The 22,310-nt window shown below is 37.2% G+C and overlaps 1 protein-coding gene across 1 annotated transcript in view; it reads right to left on the reverse strand.

The window, feature by feature from the left end:
* Positions 1-16,758: 16,758 nt before the first annotated feature.
* Positions 16,759-22,310, reverse strand: part of AP4E1 (adaptor related protein complex 4 subunit epsilon 1) — a 68,736-nt gene continuing 63,184 nt past the window's right edge. Inside the window, exons 20-21 of the mRNA XM_063089541.1 lie at positions 20,841-20,998; positions 16,759-19,816 (exon numbers count right to left, since the gene is read on the reverse strand). Coding sequence (XP_062945611.1) covers positions 19,656-19,816; positions 20,841-20,998 — 319 coding nt within the window. The 3' untranslated portion in view covers positions 16,759-19,655. The remainder of the gene's footprint in view (positions 19,817-20,840; positions 20,999-22,310) is intronic.

Consider the following 22,310-nt stretch of genomic DNA (forward strand, 5'->3'; position numbering starts at 1 on the left):
ATGTACTTGTAGTCTATAGGTTGGGAACCCTCTAACGTGAAGGAGGTTAATGTTATAAGCTGATTAAGCACTACTTCAGACAGAGAGGACAAACGGGTTTCATTCTGAATGGCAACTCAGATTAAATAGTGGTGGGTGCTTGAAGTGCTGTGGTAGGAAGGATTCTGAAGCTCAGTCTTGAGTCCAGGGGCAAGAGAGATGTGATAGATTGTGACATCTGCCATGACTGCAGAAGAGGAAGTGATGGCACTTGCCATTTTAATCTTCTATGCACAAAGGTCACACCTGTAACAAGTTTTGTGTCCAACTTCACAACAGAAACTCCGACAAGTAATAATAATTCTTTTTTTTTTTTTTTTTTTTTTTTTTGTCGTTTTTTCGTGACCGGCACTCAGCCAGTGAGTGCACTGGTCATTCCTATATAGGATCCGAACCCGCGGCGGGAGCGTCACCGCGCTCCCAGTGCAGCACTCTACCGAGTGCACCACGGGCTCGGCCCATAATTCTTAAACCAAGAAATAATTTAGGTGAGAATCACTTCATTAAAGAAAAATACCAGTATTGATAACATCCATGGCATTATAGGGACAACTCTTTAGGGACATCCTACTTTACTGACTTACACTCTTGAAATCCAAGGAAGAGGTGAGAATGGGACTGTTGGATAGCCCAGGGGCTGGCAACAATTTTCAACATTTAGAAGTTTGGCATCCATGGAAAAACACTTTATTTAAGAAATAGCAACCCTCTCCCACCCCCTACCCCACTGCAAAACAAAAAACGAATATTATGCAAACAGAACAAATCAGTAGTCCCAAGTGGACAGTGTTCTCCCCGCAAAAACATTCTCAATTACCACTCACAGTCCTGGCGAGAGTTCAGCTCAGACCGGCCTACCAGAGTTCTTAACCTTGGGCTGCTCTAGCAAAGGCCTCTTCTCTGTGCCCTCCTGGCCTGTCCAGCAGTATCTGTTGATGCAAATCTTCAGGGGCCTCATTCTGGTAAGATTTAAGAAATCTCTTCTTCTGTACTTAGCCTTCTTAACCCAACACTTAGCTATCACAATAAGGGGCTCTTCCTTTTGATGATAATCACACCTCCTAACAGTAACTTCATTATCTTTAATAACCTGGCTAAACTCAAAACATACAGAGGAGGGTTCTGTGTCTACACAGAATGACACATGCCTCTTCCTTCCAAAATTCTACACTAAATTTGGTCAAGTTCCTCAGGAATTCCTAGAATAAGGTAAGAATGTCTCCTTCATGAAATTAAAACCTGGTTAGGGCACTACTTCTTAAGGCCAAGGATAACAAGGGCTGGATTTACCCTTCTGCCTTAAACAACTAGGAAACTGAAATGATTATATGAAATAATGATTTTCAAACTTCACAAAACACCCAGCACAGGCTTCTGATCTCTCTGAAAGAAGGGAAATAAAAACAAGGCAAGCCCTGATTGTCCCAGCTTACTGCCTAAGGGCAGTTTCCAGGGCACAGCACAGGGAGGGGGAATTCTTAGAGTTCAGGGAGGCCAGTGAAGCTAGAATCTGGGACAGAAACAGTTTGTTTCCAACAGCCAGAGTGTCCTCATGATACAGAGGACATCTGGTAGAATCCTAGGAAGGATGTTGCCTTAGTAGGGATAAAAGTCTGAAGACTAAAGACTGCACTGAACTCAGCCAAATAAAGCTTAAAGACAGGTCTTGAAAGGATCCGACTGATTCCAAGTAACCCAACGGGGCACCAGAACAAAATCCAACACCACATAAAATACAGTAAAATTCAGCACCTAACAACGTAAAATTCACAATGTCTGGCATCTAGTAAAAAATTACCAAACATGTAAAAAGGCAGGAAAATATGACCAATAACCAGGAAAACAGACACAGAAATGATGGAATTATCAAACAGGAACATTAAAACAGCTATTTAAAAATATGAGGGTATGTCGAAAAGTTCATGGAAAAGTAGAATTAAAAGATAATATAAATCTTTCCACAAAGTTTTTGCAGAAACTCCATATAAACTCCATATACTTAAGAAAGTAGAAGAATACACGATCATGATGAAGAAAGAAATTGAAGACATAAAAAAAGACCCAAATGGAACCTCTAAGGATGAATAATATAATATCCGAGAGGAAAAACACACTGGATCAGATTAATAACAAATTAGACAAAGAAAAGTTAGATATAGGAAGGAGACAAAGAAGAGAACAGATACCAAATTCTTCCAGAAGAGGAGGGAAAGTCTTCCTTTTAAGGTATAATTCTCACTGAACTGCCATTAAATTTTAAGGATAGTATAGATTTAAGGTTATGATTAGTAGTAAGGAAGGGATGGATCACTGATTGTTTTTTCTAGATTTCATCTTTGTAGGACTATAAATTGAAATCCTGCTTAAAAGTTAGATCTGAAATTGGTTAGAGCGCAGTGTTATAACCAAGTGGGGATTTGGATCCCCACAGAGGCCAGCTACCGAAGAAAAAAAGATCTGAGACAACACTGTCCGATAGAAACATAAAGCAAGTCATATACGTAACTTTAAATTTTCTAGAGGCCACACCAAAAATTAAAAAATGGGTGAAACTAATTTTAATAATTTATTTCATTTAATATAATACATCTAAATTATAATTTCAATAATATTAATATAAAATTATTAAAATTATACATTCTTTTTTTTGTACTAAGTCTTTGAAATACAATGTTTATTTTGTACTCAGAGCGCATCTCAGTTCTGACTATCCACATTTCAAGTACTCAATTACCAGATGTGTCCAGTGGCTAACATATTGAACAGTATGGGTCTAAGCAGTTGCATTAGTGTTGTGTTGTAACAAACTCCAAAATCTCAGTGGCTTAACACAACCAAGACTTATTTTTAGGGAGGTCAACAGGGAAAGGAACTCTGCTGCATTCAAGGACTCAGGCTTCTTCCAGCCAGTGGCTCCATTGTCTCTCTTTTGGAGACTTTCACTGGATTCTCTCCATGCAACCACCTGATGAGCAGAGTGAGGGTGTGCAAAATGTTTTGGGGGGCCATACCTGTAAGTGTGTACATCATTTCCACCAACGTTCCATTGGAATAGAATTGGCCAGAACTCAGACACATGGAAAATCCAACTGCAATGTAGCTGGGAAACGTAGAGGAGCATGTGGTTATAGTGATCTGTTGCCATAATTATAGTGTTTTGTTTGCTTGTTTGTTTTGAGGGGTGCTGGCAGGTACAGGGATTGAATCCTGGACCTTAGTGTTATCAGCACCACCAGATGAGCTAAGCGGCCAGCTCCCTCAATTATAGTGTTTTATGAAACAGGGGGAGGCTCTCCAGCAGATCAGAGCTGCCAAAACCGCCGATTTCTTCCTATCTGATTAGAGTATGAACAAACGGAAAGCCAGCTGTCATACATAGAAAGAAGTAGTAATAAAGAACAATTCTGTTGAACACTAAGACCCAAAAGATTATGCTGAAACTTTCTCAGTAAATTAATGTTCTTCAATGGACTGATGTTCTACCATATTGTTCTAGAGAAATATACTGGAATCTTCTCACTTTACAATGGTGAGTAGGATGATCTCCTTGAGCTAAGAAATTTTAGAAGAAATAGACAGGAATATAATTTGTGACAGCAAAATCAGATATAAATCAGATATAAAAATCAGAGCAGCCCTGAGACTCTGAATTTTAGAACTAATGAGAATTTAAGAGATCTATTCTAGGCCTGTCTCTCTCTTCACATTACAGGGCAGAAAACTATAGCCCAAAGAGAAAAGGTGATCTGTCCAAGGTCAGAACTAATTAAGTCAGAATTATAAGTCACACCTATTGATTTCTAGCCCAATGTACATCTCGCTACAGCAAGTAAATGTTGGCTTTCTGAGTTCATATGGGGGGATGATGTCAAATAAAAGGGCAATATGATGTACAGCTCAACTAATGCTACAACAAGGCTGTATAACAAACCACCTCAGGAACTCAGTTGCTAACAGCAACAACCATTTTCTCTCATGTTCATGGGTCTCCATGTCAACTACAGTTTAGCTGATCCAAACTAGACTTGGTGGGCAACTCTGCTTCAGGCTTCAGAGCAGCAGTGCTTTCAGGACAACAGACTCTGAGCTCCAGAACTGGAATACAGCCTTCAAGTTGTAGGTTGGGTTAAGCTTTATTTCACTGCCACTGAAGGAACAGCAGCTACCAGCACATATGATTCTCATGGCAAGTCACAATTGTACAGTACAAGAGCCTAGCCAAACGACATACACATTTAAGATCTCTGCTGATGTTATATTTGCTGACATTCCATTGGTCATACCAACAACAAAGAGAAAAAAGAAAGGAAATGATATGAGCTGAGCAATAAAACAAACTATCACATCTTACAGATGGTTTCATTAGAAAAGTCTTTTGGGAAAGGGAGAAATTAAATCTGAGCAACTGATGGGTTTTCTTCTCCACAAGTAGTGGTAGTCTTGCTGCCTCCATATTCTCTAAGGAAGATACAGTACAGATTATAAATAAGCAATGATCTGGGCTAAAAACAATGAACCCTAACATTATAGGAAATGGCTCAAACTTCATCATTAGAGGCCTCTTAATGACCTACAACTTTTTAAAAAATTTTTTTAAAGATGACCGGTAAGGGGATCTTAACTCTTGACTTGGTGTTGTCAGCACCACGCTCAGCCAGTGAGCAAACCGGCCATCCGTATATGGGATCCGAACCCGGGGCCTTGGTGTCATCAGCACCGCACTCTCCCGAGTGAGCCACGGGCCGGCCCACAACTTTTTTTTTTATAAAACCTTTTCTTATAAAATAAAACACAGATACAGAAAATCACACTAAATGAATAAATTAATAAATTATTAATAAGGGGGAATCTATTGTAACACCACCCAGGTCAAGAAATAATAAATTGCCAACCATCCAAAAGGCCCCTCAATGTGCCCAATTCCAATTAAAATCTCCTCCCTATCCCCAAAATAACACTACCCTAGCATTTCTTGCAATCACTTCCTTGCATTTCTTTATAGTTTTAATAGCCACCTGTGCAACCCTAGACACCATAGTTTGGTCTTGCCTATTTTTTAACAACTTGATATGTTCCTTTTAATCTAAAGTTTCCCTACTATCTCTTTTTTCTCCTTATCTGTTGACAAACCCAGGCCATTTGGCATTTAGAGTTATCCAGTCTGGATTTTGCTGATTGCAAACTCGTGCAGTTTAACTTGTTCCTCTGTCTTCTGTATTTTGAGTTGCAAATTGGCAACTTAATCCAGAGATTTGAACAAACAGATTTTTCAGTCACTTTGGTAAGAATGTAGGTAGTTTATATTCTTTCATCAGGGGGCACAAAACTTCTAGTTGTCTCTTTCTTTGCAATAGTAGCAGTCACTGATGTTCAATGCCTAGATCCATTAATACTGAAGATTGAAAAGTACAAAAATTCTATCATTTGTTTTTCATTTATTAGCAGGAATTCTTTATTTAAAGATGTGTCTCTTCATCTACTATTTGACTACCCAATGGTTTTATCTTTCCTTTATTTGCTAGTTTTCAAGACAATGAATTTATTCCCTATAACCCTCCAAAGAAAGGTAACCATTACGAACTCAAAGAATTGAGTATATCTGGATTTTAATACATTGCAGTTATTACCTGTATTGAAGCTTAAATTGTCTCATTTTTGGCCAGTGGAACCTCTTTAGTTAGTTACTGTGTCCTTTGTTATGACTTTAGTAGTCTTTGACAGATTCTTTGCTACCTGATATAAAAAACATTCCAGCTGGCTGGTTAGCTCACTTGGTTAGAGAGTGGTGCTGATAAAACAAGGTCCAGGGTTCAATCTGTACTGGCCCAGCCACCAAAAAAAAAAAAGATCCAGGCTCAATGTGTATATTTTCTGCCCCAGACCTGGAATCCACCATTTCTACAAAAAGCCTTAGTTCCTTTCAGTGTGATATGGTGTAGTATTTCAGTACCATAATCTGTGCAGTAGGAGTGTGTGTGTGTACCCAATACAAAATGAGAACTACAAAGTTTACTCACCCACTTCCATATTACATCCGTCTCTATTTTCCTCTACCCTGAGAATCCTGATCTCAAAGATACAGATCATGACACAATATCCCATAATTACTGATTTGTTTTATTCCACATTACAGAGTCTCAAATAACACTACCACCACCAATACAATGATGAAAATGTTTCTTTCTTTAAATTTTGCATATGCTCTTTCCATTTCCCTTTTTTCAGTTGTACTCTACTTTGTCAGTGCATATGGACATTACATACACTTTCTCCCTCTTAAACCTCATTTATTTCTAGTTCTAAAAATAACCATATATTTAATGCTTACAATCAGTCCTTATAAATCTCATTTTCTGGTAAGTTCCTCAAAAAGGGCTCACAGGAACAATATTCCTTGACTACATTTATGTTGACAGCAGTTTGTGCTCCTTATACTTGAAGATCAGTTTTGCTAAGCATAAATTCCTTGGCTCACATGTTCTTTCCTTGAGTATCCTAACCATATGATTCCATTTTCTTCTTTCATAAAGCATCGTGTGAAAGTCTAATGACAATCTAATTTCTTTTCTTTATAAGTCACTTTCTTTTCTTAGATAGCCAAGGATTTTTTATTTATTTTTTTTTCTATTTTGAAAAAGTTTTAGTCATCTAGAGTAAAGTCTAGTAGACTAGAATGTCTTGGTACTTACCAGTTGATATTCTCAGGAACAGTGTACTCCTAGTTTCAATTTTTTTTTTTCTTTTTTTGTACTTTCAGAAGTGCTTCCTTGAACTATCCTTTCAGTATTTGTTTTGATTTTCTTCCACAGGAGCTCCTATAATCCATTTGTTGTACCATGTCTTTCTGTAAAATTTGTCCCTTTCTCTTGAACCTTTATCACCTTTTTCTTTTTTGTTTTCAAAATAGTCTCATTTTCATCCTCTATTTCTCTGAAGGCATTAATTTTTTGTGTTTATTCATACTTGTGTTTCTTCTAGTTTAATCTTCAGTTCTGAAATTCTTTCAAAATTTCTATTTCTTCCCCAATTTCTGTCATGTCATATATGAATTTATATAGCTCTAAGTTACGTTCTTTCACATCTTGAATCATTTTTAAGAATTTTGTTTAGCTTGTTTTGAAAAGACAGTTTAACGATTTTGATCTATTTTGTCATATATTATACTAGTGTGCTTTCATTTTTCCATACAGTTATTATTCTGCTCCTTTATTTCTCTCCCTCTCTCTCCCTCATTCTCTCTCTCGTAAGTTCATATGGGATTTGACCACCATATTTTTCTGCTATTTATATTTATAAAAATTTGTTTTCCTACATATTTAGAAGGAGGCATGGTTCAGAATAGCTTTTCTTATTTTACAAATCTTTCTTTTCTGTTTTTCCTATAATGTTCAAAAGTATGGCAACTTGCTCTCTAATGTTTTCTGACTCTGTTAAACTTCCCCATTTTTATCTGGACCCTCTTTCTGCATCTTTTTTTTTTTTTTTTTTTGTCTCATTCGTGACCGGCACTCAGCCAGTGAGTGCAACGGCCAGTCCTATATAGGATCCGAACCCGCGGCGGCAGCGTCGCCGCGCTCCCAGCGCAGCACTCTACCAAGTGCGCCACAGGCTTGGCCCTCTGCATCTTTATTGCCCCTATTTTTTTCATTTTTCTTTTCTCATGGACACGCTAATAAACTAATTTTTAAAACTGATCACAATCACATTGTGTCAGCCAATTTTCTGTCGCTTATAACAGAATAGTTGAAACCGGATATTTTATAAAGAAACAAAATTTATTTCTTATAGTTTGGGAGGCTGGAAAATCCAAGGTCCAAGGGGTACATCTGGTCCTCACCTTTTTCTTGGTGGGGACTCTCTAGAGAGTCCTGAAACAGCACAGGGTATCACATGGTGAGAGGGCATCACATGGTGACAGGGCAAGAGCCTGTTAGCATGTTCACTTGCTCTCCTGATAAAGCTACCAGTGCCCCTTCCTGTGATAACACACTCATCCATTAACTCATTAATCCCTTAATCCGTGAATGGATTAATCATTCATGAGGGCTAGCCTTCACAATCCAATTACCTCCCAAAGGCCCCAACTCTCAACACTGCCACATTGGGTTCCGGCTTCCACATGAGCTTTGGAGGGGACAAACATTCAGATCATAAACTGCTATATGTACTACTTCACTTCACAACAATCCTATGAGATAGGCATTATTATTATTATCCTCATTACACAGATGAGAAACTAGGGCACAGAGTGGTTAAGTAATTTGCCCAAGGGCAGAAATTAGTTATTAGTGGATCCAGGAATCAAAATTTGACAATCTGGCATCAGAACCTATGTATCCTGCTCAATTTTGATTACTCTTCAAGCAGTTTCTCCTCAGTACATTGCCCTGTTCTGGAAAGGAGCCATGACCAGTAAGTTTCAAGAGTTCCTAGGAGCTAGACCATTTCAGATCTTACTGTGCCTTGCACTTACACCCTGTGGATTGTGCATTGTTTCAGATAATCTCAAACTGATCTCCTGTGCTTTCCAGAGACTTATTGGCAATTTTGTAGTTGTACCGATCTCAAGTCTATCAGACAACTGTTGCTTAGCTCTGCTTCCTCCCCATGAAGTACCCTCATATATTTGAAATTTTTTGTAATAAAAAAGATTACAAAATTATTGCAGTTTAGGTATATCCAACCAGGCCACTTTCATTCATCACAGGAAATACACTATCATAGGAAATACAAGTGATAGTCAATCTCTCAGTCATCTTCAACAAAATCTAATCCATAAAGAAGGCAACATCTGAGAGACTCATAATAAATGACGTTTTATCTATAAAAAACCTAGGTATTTCTGGATTCCAAGATACATATATTTTATGTCTATGGATGAAGACTGGCCAATATTTGGGTTCAAATCATTTAATCTTTCTCATAACTCACAACAACTGTTCCATTTAGCCCCATCAGCCATTAATCATCAATTAAGATGAAAAAATAAATTCTAATACCTTGATATCCATCAATAGGAACCAGTTTGTTCTAGTCACTGGTTTTGTCCTTATCTTCATTAAATTATGTGATAGCAATGGAGACCAAATGACTCCCCCTAAGAATAAATACACCTTGACTCGCTCCTATCTACTTGTCACATAAGGGGTGGAGGGGACATAGACAGATTTCTAGGCACTTCTCTCTCACTGAAACACAAATCATCTCTGGGCTCTATTCTCTACCAATTTGGCGCATATCCTACCAAATCCATCAGGGATAAACTAACTTCCTGAGGTCAGCCATTTAGTTGGATTGACTGTTTAATGTTTTGGGGAAGGAAAGTACTCATCCACTTAGGAAAATTGTTTAAAATAATTAAAGGAAATTGATTCCCTCTTTTGGAAAGAAACCACAATCTAGCTGCAACTGCTTACAAGGGCCCACTATTTTTTCAGTATTAAAGGTGCTCCAGGAAATTCATGGTATTTCACATCATCTGTACATTCCCCTTACCCATGCCCATCTACTCCATATCCAGGCCACAATCTTTAAGTTGTCAGGGTTCTCTGGGATTCATCTTTTGGGTGCCCTCCTACCTTCAACCCATGAACCTACCATAAAAATTTTCTGTGCATATGAAATATATTTCCTTTCAAGTAACTCCTTCCTGCTGGCTTTATCCCAGAAAGCCTGGTCTTTTCCAACTTTCCTGCTGCTATTGACCTTATTAATGTAAAGTGTCCCTCTCATTACCATGGTGCTCACTTTTCTAAAGAAATAGGTGATGCTGGTTTAGCCGGTAAGTGAGCTTTATCATATTCATTAGTTCCCTATATTTAAATGCTTTCATCAAATGTCTACTACTTTCCACCCTAGAACAAATTCTTTTAGATCAATAAAACTTTATGGCATCTACCTTAATACAGAAAAGTCCCCCTCCTTCAAGTCATAATTTTGATCTGTAACCACACTGCATTTGCAGAGAGGTCTTTTAAATAGCATGGCATGTTTTTATAAGATAGCTTTCAGGCTGGTAAGGATCTCATCAAGCAGTCAGGCTTCTTCTCTCCTACCTGGTACAAATTGGCATAAACTATTTTCACTGGAACCCCTATCCACTGACATATCTATAAATGAGATTAGATCACCTTCCTTTACTTCTGGTACAGCCACAGGATTACTAATATCAATCCCTGGATATTATCTGCTCCCAAATTACTTATTTTGAGTGGAAAGTTCTCGTTAGTCATTCATTCAATAAACTGGGGTCTATTACTGAGTGCCCATCATGTACCAAGCAAAGGGACATAAAAATATACACTAAAATTTTATTAGATGTAAAAATATAACAAAAAGAGAGAACACAAATTACTAATATCAGAAATGAAAGAAAGAGGAGACATCACTACAGATCTCATGAATGTTAAAAGAATAATAAGGAAATACTATGCCACAAATTTGATAACCTACATGAAATAGACCTATTTCTTGAAGAAACAATCTGCCAAAACTCACACACACACAATAATCTGAATAGGCTTATCTCTACTAAAGAGATTGAATCAATAACTAATAAACTTCCAAAGAAGAAAGCACCAGGCCCAGATGGGTACACAGATGAATTTTACGAAACATTAATGAAGAAATTATAATAGTTCTCTATAATCTGCTTCAGAAGATAAAAGCAAAGGGAATACTTAACTCATTCTATGAGGCCAGCATTACCCTAGTACCAAAACCAGACAAAAATATTACAAGAAAACTATAGACCAATACCTCTCACGAATGTACATGCAAAAAAACCTCAACAAAATATTAGCAAATCGAATCCAACAATGTAAAAAAAGAATTACACACCATGACCAAGTAGGATTTATCACAGGCAATGAAAAGCTGGTTCAACATTCAAAAATCAATTAATGCTATCCATCACATCAGCAGGCTAAAGAAGAAAACTCACATAATCATATTACTAGGTTCAGAAAATGAGTTTGACAAAATCCTACACCCATTTAAAATAAAACCTCTCAGTAAACTAGGAATAGAGGGGAACTTCCTCAACTTGATAAAGAATATCTACAAAAAACCTACAGTTTGCATCATACTTAATGGTGAAAAACCAGAAGCTTTCCTAGTAAGATCAGGAACAAGGCAAGAATGTGCCCTCTCACCACTGCTTTTCAACATTGTGCTGGAAGTCCTAGCTAATGCAGTAAGACAAAAAATAAAACAAAAGGTATACTTACTGGGAAGAAATAAAACTGTCTCTGTTAGCAGAAAACATGACCGTATATTGTATCAGTCCATTTCTGTTGCTTATAACATAAATACTTGAAACTGGGTGATTTAGGAAAAAAACCAAAATTTTATTGCTTACAGTTTCAGAGGGTAGGAAGTCCAAAGTCCAGGGAACACATCTGGTGAGGGTCTTGGTGGTGGCAACGGTGACTCAGGGGTCTCACACGGCAGAAAATGGCAGAGCAGAGAGAGACTAACTGCTCAAGTGCTCTTCTTTTAAAGCTCTCAGAACCACGCCCCTGACTGCCATTATTAATCCATTCACTATGGCATGGTCCTACAATTTAATCACTTCCCCAAGTGTGCACCTGTCAATTACAATAGGATTTCCCACCCTTAAAAGTTATAGTGGGGATTAAGCCTCGATGAAATTGGGAGAGGGGAGTACCCAATCTACAGCATTCTGCCCCTGACCCCTCAAACTCATGTCCTTTTGACACACAAATACATTCATTTCATCTCAAAAGTCTTAACTTGTTTCAACTCAAAAGTCCAAAGTTCAAAGTCCCATCCATGAAATCAAAAACATGTTATCTACTTCCAAGATACAATGGTAGGGGCCAACCATAGGGAACAAAGTACCATTCAAAAAGGGAGAGGGAGAAATAGGCCAAAAGAAAGATGTAACAGGTCCCAAACAAGTCCAAAACCCAGCAGGGCAGACGTTAAATCTCAAAGCTGGTGAATCATGTACCTTGACTCCATGTTCGATGTCGTCTGCACGCTGGTGCAAGGGTTGGGTCCTCAAGTCCTTGAACAGTTCTGCTCCTATGGCTTTCCTGGTCTCAGGCCACACTTCAGCTCTCCCAGGCTGGTGTTACACTCTGGTATTCCACAGGTCTGGGGTCTCCATCCCACGGCTCCACTAGGCAAGGTGCTGTTGGGTTTTTCTGCTGCAACTCCAGCCTCACGTTTCTGCTTAGCATTGCTCTAGTGAAGGCTGTCTGCAGTGACTCTGCCCTGTGACAGATATCTTCCTGGGCCCCCAGGCTTTTCATATATCCTTTGAAATCAGGGTAAAGGCTCACAAGCCTTCACAGCTCTGGCATTCTGAGAGCCTGCAGACCTGCAGACCTAACAACATGTGGACGCCACCAAGGCTTCTGGCTTGTATTTTCCAAAGCTGTGGGTCCACCCACACCTGGGGTCAATAGCCACAGCTGGAGCAGCCAAAGCAGCTGGGTTGCTGGTGCTGGAAGCAGTTTCCTGAAGTGGTCCTGGGCAGTGAGCCTGCGGAGGGTGCCTCAAGCCTGCTCCCCAAGACCATTTTGTCTCCCTAGGCCTTTGGGCTGAGATGGAAGGGTTGGTCCCAGAGACTTCTGCAGTGCCTTCAGGGCCTTTCCCCCCTTCTGTTGATAATCCCTTTCCTTTCAACTAATCTTCTTAGCTCTGTTGCATTTTTCTTCTAGAAATGCTGTCTGTTTCTCTACAACATGGCCAGACTGCAAATTTTCCAAATTTTTACATTACGCTTCCCTTTTAAATTTTGGCTTTATATCATGCCTTTTCTGCCATAACTCAGTGTAGTATACTACAAGTAGCCATGCCACTTCCTGAATGTTTTGCTGCACAGAAATTTCTTCCACTAAATACTCTGGTTCACAACTCGTAAGATCCAACTTTCACAAAGTCCTAGGACATGGACATAATGCAGCCAAGTTTCTTGCCAGTTCATAGCAAGGTTGATCTTTGCCCCAGTTTACAGAAAGTCCCTTCTCATGTACATCTGAAACCTCCTTAGAGTGGTCTTTATAGTCCTTATTTCCATAAGCATTCTGGTCACTACCATTTAACCAGTCTCTAAAACATTCCAAACTTCCCCTGGTTTTCTTGTCTTCTAAACTCCCAACTAACTGCTAGGCTTTTTCTAGCCTGCTCCTCCAAATTCTTAAAGCCTCTTCTCAACACCCAGGTCCAAAGCCATTTCCACATTTCCAAGTATTTGTTATTAGTAACACCCCACTTCTCTGGTACCAATTTTCTGTATTAGTCTGTTTCTGTTACTTATAACAAAATACACAGAACTGGGTATTTTGTAAAGAAAACAAAATTTACTGCTTACAGTTTTGGAGGCTGGGAAGTCCAGGGAACACTTATGCTGAGGGTCTTCTTTGATGGTGGCTTTACAGCAACACAGGGGTCTCACATCATAGGAAATGGTGGAGCAGAGAGAGAGGTTCATGTGCTCTACTTTTAATGCCCTCAGAACCACAACCCTGACATGCTCCCCTTTTAAAGCCCTCAGAACCACCATTATTAACCAATTACTATGGCATTGTCCTACAACCTAATCACCTCCCCAAGGCCCTACCTTTCAATTACCATAATAGGATTTCCCACCCTTAACAGTTAGAGTGAGGATTAAGCCTCAGTGAGATTGGGGGGCATCCAATCTACAGCATACATGTAGAAAATCCAAAAGAATCAACATCAAATCTCCTGGAACTAATAAGCAGTTATAGCAAGGCTGCAGAATACAAGGTTAATATACAAAAGTCAATGGCTTTCCTATATACCAGCAACGAACACATGGAATTTGAAATTAAAAACACAATACCATTTACATTAGCACTCCCCAAAATGAAACACTTCAGTATAAATCTAACAAAATATGTACAAGATCAATATAAGAAAAACTATAGGACTCTGATGGAAAAAAATCAAAGAACTAAATAAATGTAGAGATATTACATGTTCATAGATAGGAAGATTCAATATTGTCAAGATGTCTCTTCTTCCCATCTAGATCTTTAGAATCAATGCAGTTCAAATCAAATTCCAGCAAGCTACTTCGCAGATATCCACAAACTGATTATAAAGTTTACACGGAGAGACAAAAGACTCAGAACAGCCAATACACTACTGAAGGAGAAAAATAAAGTTAGAGGACTGACACTACCTGACTTCAAGTACTGTAAAGCTACAATAATCAAGGCGGTGTGCTATAAGCAAAAGAACAGACAAAAACAGATCAGCGGAACAGAACAGAGAGCTCAGAAATAGGTCCACATAAATGCAGTCAACTGATTTTAACAAAGAAGGTAATAAAACAGAGGAAAAAAAACCTTTTCAACAGACGGTGCTGTAGCAACTGGACATCCACATGCACACACACACTCACTTTACATTCTTCACAAAAATTAACTCAAAATGGATCACACACCTAAATGTAAAATACAAAACTTTAAAACTCCTAGAAAATAACATAGGAGAAAATCTATACAACTTTAGGTTTGGCAATGACTTTCTAGATGTACCACCAAAGGCACAATCCATGAAAGAAACAATTGAATTAAAAATTCGATTGAGTTAAAAATTCAACTGGACTTCACTTGAATTAAAAATTTCTGCTCTGCAAAAGACACTAACAAAAGAATGAAAAGACAAACTATAGACTGGGAGAAAATATTTGCCAAAGACATATCAGATAAAAGACTGTTACCCCAAATACATACAGAACTCAAACTTAACAATAACAAAACAACCCAATCAAAGAATGGGCCAAAGACCTTAACAGACACACCACCAAAGAAAATATACAGATGGCAGCATATGAAAAGATGCTCGACATCGTATGTCATCAGAGAATGCAAATTAAAACATGATATTGGGGCCGACCCTGTGGCTCACTCGGGAGAGTGCGGCGCTGGGAGTGCAGCAGCGCTCCTGCTGTGGGTTCGGATCCTATATAGGGATGGCCGGTGCGCTCACTGGCTGAGCGTGGTGTGGACGACACCAAGCCAAGGGTTACAATCCCCTTACCGGTCACAAAAATAGAAAAAGAAAGAAAAAAAAAAAAGATATTGCCACACACCTATTAGAATGGCCCAAATCCAGAACATTGACACAACCAAATGCTGACAAGGAGCAACAGGAACGAGAAATGGCAGAAATGTAAAATGTAACAGCCACTTTGGAAGACAGTTTGGCAATTTCTTACAAAACTAAACATACTCTTACCATATTATCCACCAACTGTTTTCCTTGGTATTTACTCAAAGGAGTTGAAAACTTATGTTCACACAAAAACCTGTACACAGATGTTATAGCAGCTTTATTCATAACTGCCAAAATCTGAGAGCAACCAAAATGTCCCTCAGTGGGTGAATGAATAAAAAAGCTGTGGTACATCCAATGGATTTTTCAGTACTAAAAAGAAATGAGCTATCAAGCCATGAAAAGACATGGAGGAAACTTAAATGCATATTAATAAGTGAAAGAAGAGAATCTGAAAAGGCTACATATTGTATAATTTCAACCATATGACATTCTGGAAGAGGCAAAATTATGCAGACAGTAAAAAGATCAGTAGTTGCCAAAGGTTGGGAAGTGGGCACTAATAGAGCACAGATTTTTAGGGCAGTGAACATACTCTGTATGATACTATAATGGTAGATACATGTCATTATACGTTTGTCCAAATCTATAGAATACACACACAGAGTGAACCCTGATGTAAACTGTGGACTTTGGGTAATAATAATACGTCAGTGTAGGTCCATCAATTTGTAACAAATGTACCACTCTGGTGGGGGATATTGATAATAGAGGAGGTTATGCATGTGGGGGGTTGTGAGGGGGAAATGGGTAATCTCTTACCTTCCTCTCAATTTTGTTGTAAACTTAAAATTGCTCTAAAAAAAAGTTGTCTTAAAAAATAAAGTCTATTTTAAAAAAAAACAGAATGCACACACACAGTTCCTAACCATAAAAAGCTAATTAGCCCTGGCCCATTTGGCTGCAGGCCACCCCTCTCTTTCAACAGCTTCCTTCTTTTCAATAACTATAGTGGGTGTAGTGCATTTAAACCTCCTTTTCCTTCAGTGCCCCAAAGATGGAACTTCAAGTCTCACAACTTTTTTCCTGCAATACATTGTAGCCAACAAGAGGCATAAATAAGTAAGATTTGAACTCTATTTCTGATTTACCTTTGGGTTTTAGGATATACAATGCAGAGTTGGCCAGGAAACTCAGATTTCTTTGGTCACTAAGTTTTTAACGGATTTACTGTGTTTGCTGCATCATGAAGCAACTGTAAAGAAAGGGCATTATAGAAAGAGAACACTCTGCTTTGAATGCTCTGGTCAGATTATGATGAGAGCAGGCATATAGGCGGGCATCCTGAGATTCAATCCATGCTCTAATCTGTCTGAAGCTCACAAAACTCTTTCTGACCATCATATAGAAATAGTAGTATGGTTTCTTTTAATCAATTACACCAGATTCTTTGGGGCTACAATGAGTAAATTATTCTTTTCATCCCTTTCCAATTGCTTCTGCTCTTTTTAGCTAATGCCCACAAAATTACTGATTAAATAGTATTACTTATTATACAGCTATTTAGATAATAAAGAACATAGAAACCAAGGAATAGTATAGATCACTTTGTATTTATTACATGTTTAACTGAACTTTTTCAAATTACAGAATTCAACTCCAAAATAAGGTAATAAATGACTATTAAATTGTTATTCACTTGCATATTCTCTCCTAAAACTTTAACACAGCAAAACATCTATAATGACACGTGAATAGGTTCAGTGCACTTTCAGTGGCTCACAATCATAAGACAAAAACTACATTTATCCATGAAGACATAAGACAAATAGTTCAACATTTTAAAATATTATTGACATAAAATACAATAAAGGAAAAAAATAAAATACTGCACTTATACCACAATTCTTTTGGTAGATGACAGTAGAATATTCTTTAAAATAAGGTTCCTCTGCAGAGCACACGCTATGCTTGGTATGCTTGGCACATTAGTACTTGGTAACTGCTCAGCTTCCATCTGCAGTTTCTCTAGGAGGACACTTACTTGGGGCCTACTATCAAACCCTGAGGAGCCTCTCACCTCCTTTACTTCACAGGTGGGAACCTGACCCTTCTTCCTCTACCTGCTCCTAAGGCTTTCCTGTCTTCCCTTATTTTCCCCCAGATTCACACTTGCTACCCTCTCCATTCTCAGCAAAAATGCCTGGCACAAAACTCACACGGAGGAGCATGCCCCCACAGCGCTGACCCAGATGTTGTCCTTCACTGACTAAATTATGGCTATAAGGTAAAAAGAAGGAATCTACCCATAAATATCATTCTCCCTACTTAATAGTCACAACTCCAACAATGCAAAAAAGGTTGGTGATGCGTGATTTAAACTTAAAACATTCAATGAATTTAGGCAGAATACATTCTGTCCTGAAGTTCCTTAAAATTTACTCTTTTCTATTATTGTTTGTTTTTAAAATCATAAAAATATAAAAATTGTAAACATTCTACTAAACATTTCAGTAGAAACTCTGTTACCCTACTTTTATTTAGTAGGTTCAGAAAGAACAAAAGTGACATATTCCCTTTGGCAGACCCAAAATCATGCTACCAACTTTAAATCTACCATTACACCTCTCCCACCATTAGACAGCTCTGTATGTCAAGCATGTCGCTCATGACAACTGCTGCTGCTACTCATGAACACATTCTAACAAAGGAACAGAAAGCCCTTTGTAATATCTCCCTAGTAGCTGTCCATGTGCATGCTAGGCATCCTGAACCTATGGTACCACACTCGACTCAGCCTCAGTGAGCATGTAAACACATGGAAGTAAGAACACAAAAAGCTGGAACACCTCCTCTACCATACGCTGCACTCCTTTGCAAAGTGAGAGGGCACTTCCTCTCTCTTTGTCAGAATAACAGCTGAGTCAGATAAGGGGCAGCAGATGCTGCTGACAGAGGTAGGAATAAAGAGGAAGCTGATGAGGCTACTAGATACCAGTGTCCACCACACCACCAAAGTCAGCACATTCCCTTCATCATGATACTGCTGGGAGCCTAAGGATGAATCTGATTTTCTATTCAAAAGGAGGAACCTATTATATAGGAAATTCCAGTCACTTATTGCTCTTATAGTAAGGTTTTACTGTACGTTTTTAAGAGAATGAAATTAATAAGATGTTAATTCTTTTTATTGAATAACTTAAAAATTAATCAAGAAAAAACAAAACAAAACACTGCTTTTGTTTTTAGGGAGGGAAATACTCTAGACACAAATGAGTAACGAAATCTATTAGGTCAGGGGAATCCCCTTAGCATCTTGATCAGCTGTGATTGATGAGATAAACTAAAACCAGAATTCCTGACCTGGGTGATAAACGGTACCAATTAACCAAAGTATTAACTGCAATGACTTAAAACTGTATTACCTGAATAGTCTCCATGGCAAAGTGTCAGAAAAAGTGAAATAATAAAATATTTTCCACAGCACCATAAGGTTTTATAAAATACTATTTCAGTTAATGTACAATCCCAAGATTTTGGTCCATCATCCATATTAGGATTAACCTCTTCTTTTACTGATAATAGTTCTGACAGAGGCAATATAGGCATAACTATAACATGAAAATGATATATTTTACTGAAGAACCTGTATGGCATACTTAATCACTGCCTCAGCTATATCCATTGAGTGCTAATGGATTCAAAGGCCAGGAAAGATAGTTTTACTATTTATACTCCAATCACACTTTTAAATTTGTCATCCTCTTATATCTGCTTGCTTTGGTACTGTGGGTTCTTATGTGTTTTGATTCTATATGACAATATTTTGTAAATGGCTCTGAGTTTTTAAAATAAGAATACGGTGATTCACTGTGAATTTTATAATACTTGCAAGTGAAAAACAGATACATTTTATAGCCAAATTATCTGGAATTATGCATAACAAGTTATCTGTAATAAAAAATATACCACATATTGGACTCCCCAATATCCAGCACGCTCATGAATCTCCTACAACTGTTAGTGTGTGCTATGCCGACTTAGCGCAACACCAATCTAAGCAAAACATAATTGAAAGTGTTGTCTTGCCTACCAAGAAATATACACTGTATTCCAAAGCAAATATGAATTAGGTTTCAGATTATCAATTTCATGTCTCCCTTCCATTAACGCAGAGAACTGAGACTTGGCTTTACTACAGATTAGCTAGCACTAGAGTAAACTTGTTATAAAATTATTTATAACAAAATAAATATTTTCAGTCCATCTACACTAAGTGCTATATAAACCATTTGCTATATAAACCATTAGCAGTTTATAACATTAGCTTAGGTCACTTTTTTGGGGCCCAAACATACTGTACAATCCTGAGTAAAAGGTTAGGGACACAGTTTCTTGGGGATCTTTCTTGACCAAGAATCATAAAGAAAACACATAAATCATAACTTGTAATAATCCCCACTTTCACTAGAAGTACCATGAGTTCTTTCCACTTTGGTAAATAAGTTTATCTATGTAAACCATTTATCTTGATGGAGTAAAATTAAGCAGAGCTTCTGCTAGGATCCCTCCACCACCTTTTGACACTGATGAAGTAAATAGTCAGGAAGAGTAGAGCAGGAAGATCTAAACCATAAGGCTAATAAGTCAGCATGAACTCGGCAATGCAGTAAGCACGGGATGGATGGGAGAAGCTGACAGGCCAATAGCCCTTCATTGCCTAAAACAAAACAAAAATGTAAAATTATTTTTTAAAAAAGTGACTTCAAAAGACATTTCTTCAAGAAGATATACAAATGGCCAATAAGCACATGAAAAGATGCTCAACATCACTAATCACTGGGGAAATGTAAACTGAAACCACAATGAGATACTACTTAACACCCATAAAGATAGCTATTATAAAAAAAAAAAATGTTGATGAAAATGTGATAAAACTGGAACCCATGTGCATTGCTTATGGGAATGTAAAATGGTACAATTGCTGAGAAACTGATGGTGACTTTTCAAAAAATTAAATACAGAATTACCATATGATCCAGCAATTCCACTTCTGGGTGTATAATCACAAGAACTGAAAGCAGGGACTTGAACAGATATTTGTATATCCATGTTCATAGCAACATTATTCACTAGAGCCGAACAGTGGAAGTAACCCGTGCCCACTGACAGATGAATGGATAAACAAAATGTAGTACAGTCATACAGTGGAATAATATTCAGGTTTAAGAAAGAAGGAAATTATGACACATGCTACAACATGGTCCAACTTTGAAGACATTGTGCTAAGTGAAATAAGCCAGATACAAAACGGCAAATATTGTATGATTCCACTTATTTAAGGTAACTAAAGTAGTCAAATTCATAGAGACAATAAGTGGAATGGTGTTTGCCAGGGACTGGGGAGGGAGGGGAAATGGGAAGTTAGTGTTTAATGGGTACAGAGTTTCAGTTGAGGAAGGTGAAAAAGTTCTGGAGATTGATGGTGGTAACAGTTGCACAACACTGCGAATATACTTAATGCTACTGAACTGTACATTTAAAAATGGTTGAACAGTTAAATTTTATGTTATGTGTATTTTCCAATAAAAAAATTTTAATATAGTCTGAAAAACACTCATCTGAAAGATGCTCATAACAGGAACACAGTTCTAAGAAGACTGACACTTCTAAGAGTTGATTTGTGTTCTGATTGTGAGAAAGCTCCTATAAACACAGGATTGACTTTTTGTAACTCTACGAACCTATAATTTCAACAACATGAAGTCTTAGTTTCTGTTGCAGAGTCTTCAAGGCAGAAGGCAACGTGGCTTGAGATTCTGACATTTTCACATTTTGCTTCACATCATTTGCAAAGGATAACCAGAGTTTTCCAAAGTCTTCAGTTGAGATTTTTAATGGTCTGAAAATAATTTTTAAAATTAGATATATGTCCAAAAGAATGAAATGATTCTAAACAAATATACATTTCAAATGATCCATGGGAATAAAACATAATCATTGTAAATCTGGGTCCGGCAAAATTTATGTTTTTAAACTAAATATGATTAGAATACTTAGTATCATCCTCCAACCTCATGAAAATAATGAAATAAGATATTATGAAATTGAAAATGTCTTTTCTGTAACTCACTTAGTTCTCTTTCTGACTATTTGTCATTCCAGTAACATTTTACCAAGTAATTTCATGAATTATTCAATTATAGTATAAAACTTTTCTTTTATGTATACTTTGGATTTGGGGATAATGAGATACTCTATCAAAGTCACGTAAAAGAGAATGATTACAAAGACCTAGCACCTTAAATAAATTAGATCAAGGGAAAGAATTTTTAAAAACACATTATGAAAATGGTTTATGAGACTAAAGGTCAAACAGTAAAAATTGGGTATCTCTGAGGGGTGGAATTATAGGAAACTTTTATATTCTACTTATTCATATTTTTCTATAGCATTTGAATTTTATAAGTATACATTGATTTTATAGTCAAGAAAAAAGTTCTTTCTAAAGATATAAAGATTTTATTAATACACACAGAACTGTTTATGTTATATATATAGTGTTTCTTTAGATTACTAATGCTCATCATGGGAAATATCTTCACTGTCACAGAATATAAATTTTGTGAAGGCTGAATTTTATCTTACACTGCAACACAGACATAAATACTCTGACAGACTGATAGACACGTTCTTACTAAAAGACCTTAACGAGTGGGCAAAAATTATAGTAGTGTAACACAAGTAATGTGTGGAAGTTAAAAATTTTTTAGATATTCACTGGTATTCTTCATTCTTGGTTCAGGCAGTCTTCATTTTAAAAAATGTTGAAAGACAGTACAATACATTTATAAAACTAAATGAGAGCAAAAGTGTTAAGAGATTGTTTTAATTATTTTGTTAACACTGCATAATGCCTAATATAGTGCTAAGTACGTATTGTATGTTTAATAAAAGTTTAATCACTATATTGATTTTCTTTTCTCTAAAGCTTAACAGATTTTATGAAATAATTAAACGAATAAAATACAAATGAGAAAAACTTCAAAAGCTTAAAAAAAAAGCCATGCAGAATCTTTGAATTTATTTCATTTTAGATACTACTTTCAGAAATTTTCCCAGATTACCAACCAACCCTACCTTAAGTCAGGTCTCATAATCTCCCTCTGTACCATTTATTTTCTCTTCATAGCAAAATCATAATTACGTATATA

The sequence above is a fragment of the Cynocephalus volans genome, chromosome 3 (assembly GCF_027409185.1).
Source record: "Cynocephalus volans isolate mCynVol1 chromosome 3, mCynVol1.pri, whole genome shotgun sequence".
NCBI classification, from domain to species: domain Eukaryota; kingdom Metazoa; phylum Chordata; class Mammalia; order Dermoptera; family Cynocephalidae; genus Cynocephalus; species Cynocephalus volans.